The 8382-nt window shown below is 60.3% G+C and overlaps 2 protein-coding genes across 3 annotated transcripts in view; one reads left to right on the top strand and one right to left on the bottom strand.

The window, feature by feature from the left end:
- Positions 1–22: 22 nt before the first annotated feature.
- GPBAR1 (G protein-coupled bile acid receptor 1) lies at positions 23–3440 on the top strand. Its single transcript, XM_024763333.1, has 2 exons — positions 23–604; positions 2261–3440. The coding sequence occupies exon 2, from the start codon at positions 2306–2308 to the stop codon at positions 3293–3295; it is 990 nt and encodes a 329-aa protein (XP_024619101.1). The 5' UTR covers positions 23–604; positions 2261–2305; the 3' UTR covers positions 3296–3440.
- Positions 3441–3683: 243 nt separating this feature from the next.
- Positions 3684–8382, bottom strand: part of AAMP (angio associated migratory cell protein) — a 5152-nt gene continuing 453 nt past the window's right edge. Inside the window, exons 2-11 of one of the 2 annotated variants that reach the window (XM_024763315.1) lie at positions 7897–8052; positions 7048–7167; positions 6399–6538; positions 6001–6145; positions 5637–5720; positions 5422–5537; positions 5158–5261; positions 4951–5041; positions 4602–4756; positions 3684–4181 (exon numbers count right to left, since the gene is read on the bottom strand). In XM_024763315.1, coding sequence (XP_024619083.1) covers positions 4106–4181; positions 4602–4756; positions 4951–5041; positions 5158–5261; positions 5422–5537; positions 5637–5720; positions 6001–6145; positions 6399–6538; positions 7048–7167; positions 7897–8052 — 1187 coding nt within the window. In that variant the 3' untranslated portion in view covers positions 3684–4105. The remainder of the gene's footprint in view (positions 4182–4601; positions 4757–4950; positions 5042–5157; positions 5262–5421; positions 5538–5636; positions 5721–6000; positions 6146–6398; positions 6539–7047; positions 7168–7896; positions 8053–8382) is intronic. The other variant, XM_024763316.1, reaches the window with a different exon arrangement.

Raw genomic sequence — 8382 nt, 5'->3', positions numbered from 1 at the left:
CCCCCCCGCCCACCACCACCATCAGACACACACCACTATGTGGACTGGCAGAATTGAATGCGCTGTCAGCTGGCTTGGCCACTCCAGGGGTTTAAGGTCCATAAAATGTAAATATATGGGCTGGGAAGTGGAGAAGGTAGACTAAATCATTGTTCACTAGCTGGAATGCATTTCTCAGATTAGCTAAGCAGTAGCGGGCCAGAGGGCTCCAAGCTGGGTGACCTGCCTTCTTGGTGGCAAGCTATGGCCAGTAGCTGGAGAGGGGGCCACTGGTACAGGAGGGTAAGGAGGGGGCACTGGAGAAAGGGGAGGAAGGCCTCCCAGTACTGCAGCTCAGGGTGTGCCAGGTCCCACCCACCAGGGGCGGGGCCAGGCTGATCCCCGCCAGCCTCAGCTCCATCCCTCCAGGAACCCAGGCGAGGGCAGAGCCAGGGAGAGCAGTGCAGAGCCGGGGCCCTGCTGTCCTCGCACAGTGGAGGTACCATGCCCTCACCGGTCAGGACACCAGACATCGCCAGAAGCCCTGCAGCGCTGGCTGCGGCAACTCCCTGACACTCAGAGGAAAGCCCAGGCTGCGGGAGCAACTCCTGTCCCTCACAGCCATGTGAGTAGCTACCCCCTCTCCCCCTTCCCCACCCGGCCCCCGGGGCCACACCTGGAGACCTTGACCCCAGATCTTGCAGAGGCCATTGCACGCAGCCCGAGCCACCAGAGCCTCCGGGTTGTGCAGGTCACACAGCCAGCACACCCATAAGACTGCTGGGAAGTTGCCCTGGCAGCTGACCCTGCCTTTCTCGCTGGTCTTTTGGAGGTAGGGTGGGAGACTCACTCCAGCGAAGAGCTGGGAGCTCCAGCCCATGACTCCAGAGTCCAGGTTTGAAGTAACGGACTCTGAGGTCTCCTGGGGTTTAATAAAGTTGACAGTGCAGGGATGAAGGGGAACAGAAACTGGAGGGACGCTGGAGAGGCAAAGATGTTCCCAGAGGACGGCACTGGGGGAGGTTGAGGAAGAAGAAATAGAAGCTGAGGGTAAAGGGGTGCAGAAGCTTGGGGGGACCTGAGGGGAGCTGGGGATAGAAGGGGCAACATCTCCTGCGCTCAGGGTGGCCGTGGGGCCCTCTAATCCTCTGACCCGGGGGAGGGGGCAGGTAGGAATCCTTTCCCTCTTGACTTTAATCCTAGCAACAGCGGCTGCTCCCGTTGACAGAAGCAGGAGTTCCCACAGGGCCCAGGACCCCTCCCCTGTCCCCCATCCCTATGATGTGGCAGTGGGGACAGGGCATGGGAGGACTGAGACAGGTCAGAGCCACAGAGAGGCCAGGCCCTGCCCAGCGGCTCCTCCTCCCTCTCTGGGCTTGCTTCAGCCCTCTGCCGCCGGCATCTGCTCATTCACTGCCAACCCTCCCCCTTCCCAGCAACTCCTCCCCTCCTCCAGTTCCCAGGAAAAGGCCCTGTTGCTAGAGAGGTAGGGACGCGTCAAGTTTATGGGCTGGAAGTCCTACCCGGAGGCTGCTCACTGAGGTGTAACCGGTGACAGGGCGGATGGAGGGGAGGCGCAAGGGACCGGGCAACCCCTTGCTGCCACCCACTGCCCTGGCCTCATCACTAACTCAGTGAGCCCTCTGCCCCTACCTGCACCCCGAATCCTTAGCAACCTACCACCTCTTAATGCGCGGGTGCCCACGAGCCTGCGAGCATCTGAAGACAAGGACCGCCCTCCTTCATTTAGCACCCACCCCGAGTCCCTTGTCCCGGCTCTGGCCCCAGCCCGAAGGAGGCCATCAGCTGTTGGCTGGCCAGAGGACCACTACACACCAGCCAGACCCTATCCTATCCTGTCAGCTCATTTGTTAGATGCCTCACCTGGTGGAGGCAGGGATGGTCAAAATGCTTTGGGGATGGGTGGGTCCACTTTTCAGCCTAAACAGAGGCATAAACACAGCTGCCCAGAGAGGACCAGACAGATAACAGAAATGGGCGAGGGGGCTGGGTGGGGACTGTGGGAGCTGTCTGAAGGCAGCCACAACTCAACTCCAGCTGGTTGCTATCATACAGGCAGGACCTGATTTTATTTAAGCCCAAAATATGAATTTTTATGTAAATTTTAATTGGCGATTCATTGGGGGGAAAATGTGTATCAGCAAACAGGATATGGCCCACAGTCTGTTGGTCTGCGACCTCTGGATTAATGTGCAGCCTTGCCAAGCAGACAGTGACCTGCAGCCCCACCCTAACTCCAGTTGCCCCACCTTCCGTCTAGGCATGCCCGCTGCTGCTCCAGGCCTCCCCCGTCCCCAGGCCCAAGATGACACCCAACAGCACCAGGGAGATGCCCAGCCCCATTCCCGCAGGGGCCCTGGGGCTCTCCCTGGCCCTGGCAAGCCTCATCGTCGCTGCCAACCTGTTCCTGGCCCTGGGCATCGCCAGGGACCACCGCCTGCGCGGCCCACCCGCTGGCTGCTTCTTCCTGAGCCTGCTGCTGGCCGGGCTGCTCACCGGGCTGGCGCTGCCCGTGCTGCCAGGCCTATGGAACCAGAGCCGCCGAGGCTACTGGTCCTGCCTCTTCCTCTACTTGGCTCCCAATTTCTCCTTCCTCTCCCTGCTTGCCAACCTCCTGCTGGTGCACGGGGAGCGCTACATGGCAGTGCTGCGGCCTCTGCGGCCCCGCGGGAGCACCCGGACGGCCCTGCTCCTCACCTGGGCTGGCCCCCTGCTCTTTGCCAGCCTGCCTGCCCTGGGCTGGAACCACTGGGCCCCTGGGGCCAACTGCAGCTCCCAGGCTGTCTTCCCAGCCCCCTACCTCTACCTCGAAGTCTATGGGGTCCTGCTGCCCACCGTGGGCGCTGCCGCCCTTCTCTCGGTCCACGTGCTGGCCACCGCCCGCCGTCAGCTGCAGGACATCCGCCGGCTGGAGCGGGCCGTGTGCCGCGGCGCGCCCTCGGCCCTGGCCCGCGCCCTCACCTGGCGGCAGGCCAGGGCACAGGCTGGAGCCACGTTGCTCTTCGGGCTATGCTGGGGGCCCTACGTGGCCACCCTGCTCCTCTCCGTCCTGGCCTATGAGCAGCGCCCGCCGCTGGGGCCCGGAACTCTGCTGTCCCTCATCTCCCTGGGCAGCGCCAGTGCGGCGGCCGTGCCCGTGGCCATGGGGCTGGGTGATCAGCGCTACATGGCCCCCTGGAGGGCGGCCGCCCAGAGGTGGCTCCGGGTGCTGCGCGGAAGACCCCAGGGCAGTCCCGGACCCAGCCCCGCCTACCACACCAGCAACCAAAGCAGCATGGACCTCGACTTGAACTAGGGGAGGGGCCCCTGCTCGTTCCTACTAGAAGCATCCGTCCATCTTGGCCACCAAGCCCATCTCCACTTATCCCCGCACCTCTGGATCGGAGACCCTGCCCCTATATGACCCCACCCTGACTGAATAAAGCTCCCCTGGCTCCCAGCTGTGGTTATCTCATTCCACATCTTAGCAAGGGAGGGGCAGGAGAGCAGCTGCGGAAAGAACCTAGAGGATCCTGGGAGATTCCAGTTCCAGACAGGCAGGCAGCCGTAGGTGAGCATGCTGCTGCCTGAGGGGTGAGCGGAGGCACCTTGAGATCCAGCAGATGCGGCAGGGAGCCTCACCCTGACACGCCCCTCACTGGTTCCTCCTCATGTCCGGCCACCACGACATCCACACAGACACGTCTCTGGGAAGTATATTTTATTTACATTTTTAAAATCTGTTAACTAATATCTCTTCCTCCTTTCCGCCCCCAGAGACTTGGGAAGGGAAAGAACGGGAACTTCGAAGACCTACTCCCCACATACAAGTACACACCCCCATGGCTCACACCAGCAAAGGAAGTGAAAGAGAAAGAGGTCTGAACCTCCCTCTGAAGGGCCTGCCAGGTCTGGGCGAGGACTATGAGGGAGAGGGCAGGAAGGAGGGGCCCGAGGGGTGGGTCTCTTAAGAGAAGAAAGGGACAGAGAGGGGGCAAGTCAGTTTGAAGTGGTTGGAAAGTGAGTCCGAGGCCCGTCCCCTCCTCTTCCCTCCTACCCTACCGCCTCTGCTGATGGGGGTCTCTGTGCCCCCTCCACACCAGACACAAAGCAGGGGCTGCAGCCATTAGCGGTCAGGCCTCTGGACACAAAATACTTTTGCTTTGTGGTCTCCTGACGTGGTCACCACCAGGGAGGCATCCCTGTGGACAGAAGACACAGCTGGGAGGGACTGGAAGACCTCAGGCCCACCCCAGGCCCACCACCCAGGGGCCCTCTGGGGACCTCCTGCAGCTCATCCTCAACTCCAGACCCCTAGTGCCTGGCGCTGGGCGGACCCACACCCAGTGAACACGCCCGAAGCCAGCAACCGGCAAGGGGATCAGAGGAGAGCCGCCCGCATGGGGGAAGGGGTCCCAGCCCCTGCGCCCGGGGGATGAGATGTGAGGCCACACGGTCAACGGAAGATGACTCCTGCAGGCCTGCCAGCTCTCCTGCCTCACAGGCAGGCCCAGGCCTTGGGGCCCAGCTGCCCCCTACACCCTAAGGACCCTGTGACCCCCCATGGGCTATTCCCACCTTCCAAACACACAGAGACCCCAGCCCTTGCCCAATTCACTTACTTGCTGAGAGCAAAGTCCAGGATCTCGGCCGTGTGGCCCCGGTAGTCAGTAAGCAGGCGGCCGGTCCGAGCGTCCCAGAGGCGCACGATGCCATCCAGGCTGCAAGTGTAAACCACGGCGGTGCCTGCCTCCCACAGCAGCTGCACGATGCCCGACTGCAGCAGGGTACGGCAGAAGCGGCGTGCGGTCAGGGGCGGGAGAGCTGACAGGCATCTGCTCCCAACTCTCAAGGAAGGAGGGAGGGACTATGGGCCATAGGGAAGGACCAGACAGGAGCCAGGTCTGGGGCAGACGCTCCCAGAGACCTGCGATTCCCATGGCCGTGGCCATGGCTCCAGGCTGCCTGTACCTGGTGCTGACACTGGTGCCTGAGGGTCTGCGTAGACAGGTCATAGATGGCCAAGGTCCCATCCAGGTAGCCAACAGCTGCCAGAGGCATCCTGGGCAGAGGAGACACGACAGCTCGTGGAGGGGCCTGGACTCGGGGCCCCCAGCCCAGGCCCCCTCCCCCAAGCCCCCTGCTCTTGTGTCAGGCTGAGGCCCCGCTCACACTCACACACTGCAAAAGCCCAAGGACTCCACGGAGTTGGACTCGCTCTCCTCCCCTTCTCCCAGATTGGGCTGGGAGGCCACGGTCTCGGGTCTGAAAACGCCCACCACCTATGAGCCAGGGGAGAGGATCAGAGAAGAGCCTGGAAACATGGTCCTCTATTAAGAGAAGAAAGGCAGTGGGGCAAGGAGGCTGGGTGAAGAATAAGAGACAAAGGGGAGGAGACGCGGAAAGCGGAGGCCCCAGAGCCAGGCTCCAGGTCCCACTCACCTTGCCGGTGGTGGCACTGACCAGCTTGGCCTGGCAGTCCACAGAGCCAGTGAGGATCAGGCTGCCATCCTGGTTGGTGGCAACACAGGTCAGAGGGCCTTGGTGACCCTCGGTCCCTAGGATGAAGCAGAGGAATAAGTCGGATTTCATCCTGTCCCAGGTCTCAGCCCCTGCCCCACAAAGGCCTAGGTTAACACTTTCCCCACCCCAGATACCTTTTAGTACATGGATAGAGTTTCCCTGCTTCAGGTCCCAAACCCGGATGGTGCCATCTTCATAGCCGACCACAGCTCGCTTCCCTAAAGGGCCCGAGATGGAGATGAAGAGAGAAGAACAGATAGCACGCTCAGACATATCAGCAGGGGAGGGAGGGGACGGGAGCAAGGAAGTGAGGGAACACACAGTGCCCCAGGGAAGACCCAGTTCCGGGTGGAAAGGGCGAACTGTCTGCTCTGGGGCCTGGGAGGTCAGTGCTCCCAAGAGCAGGCCTCAGAGTTTGCTGGCGGTGGCCCAGGAGGGAGCCAGGGAGACGCGTAACCCTGGTCCCCACCTCTCTGCACTCAGGAAAGCTGCTCTCACCATCAGGGAGGACTCGGCCACAGGTGGCTGGGCAGTTGGGGCCCTGGAAGGTCTTGCAGTCACCATTCGGGACCTTCCACATCCAGGTGTTGCCGTCAGCCGTGCCCGCCAGTAGGACAGGTGCCCGAGAGTGCCACTCCATCCACTGGGCAGAGACAAAGGCTCAAGAGGGAGGCCCCTCACCCCATGTCACCTAGGAGTCTGCCCCATGAGCTCTGCCAAGTTTTCCCCGCTTCTGAGTCAGCAGGGACACCCCAGGGAATGGGCCTAGACATTCTTGCTGTACTCTGGGAGTGTACCGGCTCAGAGCTGGCTTGGTCTGCTCAAGGTGGCACGGACCCCCAGGGTCTCACCCCTCCCCCGGCCCTCAGAGTTGAATCCCACTCTGATGATCTCACCTCCAGATCTCCTGCTTCAAAAGACCAGACCTCCTCCTTGGTGTCCACCTGCCACACTTTTAAGAGGCCACTCATGTCCCCTGTGGCCACCAGGGTAGAGTCGTGGCTGAAAGCAGCACAGGTCACAGAGTCTTTGTGGCCTGCAGAGAAGCGTGGGCAGGAAGAGAAGACAGCATCAGCGTACCTGGTGCTGGGGACACGGGACCCAGGTATCTGGCCCCCAGAAAGGACCAGCTGGGAAAAAAAAGGATGGGTCCTAACCAAACTCAGAGCTGCTCCAGGAGCCAACATCCCCATGTCTCCCCAAGGGAGACACTGCTGGCCTCCCACTCAACCATGTATATACCCCAGGCCTATGTCTTCCCCATTCTATCCGCTCCACATCTCTGCCTGAAATACTCACAGCCTCCTTCCTGCCCCAATTCTCCTTCACTAGTGTCACCTCCTCCCAAGCCTTTCCCTGACTCCCTCCACCAATCAGTGCCTCCCTGCCCTATGCCCACAACAGACCATTTTATTCTTTGGGGCCCTCAGGCCAAGTAGAGAGCTGGCAAAACAGGAGTCCATAAATGGCTATTGGATGCACAACCGCTGCAGGCCAGCCCCCTAAGACCTCCAAAGGGGCAGGACCTCACCCAGGCCCGCTCACCTGCACACTCAAAGAGCAGTTCCCCATCGCTGAGCCTCCACACAAAGGCTTTGTCATCTTCGCCCCCTGTCACTGCCAAGGTGTTGGTCTTGGGGTCCAGGCTCACACAAAACACAGATGCTGTCCCAAGAGATACTCCATGAGTAAGGAGACAGGGCTCCCACCCAGGATTCTGTCCTTTGGGACCTTTGGGAAGCCCACCCCCTTCCACCGTAAGTAACACTTCTTTCCTCCTGGAAAAGAAGGGCGCATCCAAGTTCTTCTAAGTTTCAAGCATCAGGTTGTTGGAGAAATCCCTCCCCAAGCTTGCCGAACTCTAAGTCCTTCTCCAGGACAGATCCCCCTTCAGTGCTGTTCCCTTCACCACCCCACACTGATGCCACGGACAAGAGAAAGGTACATGTGCAGCGCTTACAATTCTCAGCATGGGATGCCACCAGTCTGGGGTCTGAGTGAGGAAAGCGTCATGTTCCTGGTTCCTTATTAAGAGCTAATATTTAAGAGGATTATCTAAAACATGCTCCAAAAGGTACTATTACGTGTAATTCACAATAAAAGAACTTTTACCAGTGACAACTTTTTAAAAGGAAACTAAAACCCAGAGACTTTAATAAAGATCATAAACAGACGAGTAGCTGGGATAGGATTTGAACCCAAGTGTCTCAACTGACTCCAGGAGCCAAGCTCTCCTCCATTCCATCATACTGCCCCCCTACCTGTGAGCTCCTCCAGGGCAAGGCCAGCATTTTCCCACCGCTGTGTCCCTCATAATGCTCCCGACACAGCGGATGGCTGATGCTCAAATGCCCACCTGGACTGGGTTTACGATGGATCTCCTCAGAGACCTACCCGAGTGCAATGCAAAGGTGACTTCGCTATCGTCTGGGCCCTCCATGCTGCCGACCACCCCTTCCTGGGGTTCCAGAACCCAGCCCTCCTCATTGCCATCTTCCTCTTCCTCTTCCTCAAAGTCCACATCTTCCATCTCCTGGGCCAGATCGTCTGCTTTGGGGAGAGGGTTAAAAGATGGGGTTCGGCAGGCGGTAAGAGGGATGGGAAGTGTGGGGAGGCTGGGGTGGTCGTGTGGCAAGAGGGCAAGGTGAGGTCAGACAGAAGGGGTGAAGCGGCAGGGGGAGAGGGCGTATGGGACGGAGGACAGGAGAGGTCTGTGGACCTGGGGTTGGCCAGGGACCGTGTGGGAAGGGAGGAGCGAGGGAATGATGGGAAGGGGGGGTGTGTGAGGGGAAGGGCCAGGGGAGGTGTCAGAGGAACCCCCACCCCGGCCAGGCCTGAGAACTAAGTGTGGGGTTGGGGGAGAGGGGAAGGGCGAAGGAG

Source organism: Neophocaena asiaeorientalis, unplaced genomic scaffold, assembly GCF_003031525.2.
Source record: "Neophocaena asiaeorientalis asiaeorientalis breed wild unplaced genomic scaffold, Neophocaena_asiaeorientalis_V1.1 scaffold86, whole genome shotgun sequence".
NCBI lineage: Eukaryota > Metazoa > Chordata > Mammalia > Artiodactyla > Phocoenidae > Neophocaena > Neophocaena asiaeorientalis.
This window is presented reverse-complemented; position numbering and strand designations above follow the sequence as displayed.

Bases quoted from the DNA above. Each gene is read 5' to 3' on its own strand.
- GPBAR1 (XM_024763333.1), top strand. From the start codon at position 2,306: ATGACACCCAACAGCACCAGGGAGATGCCCAGCCCCATTCCCGCAGGG.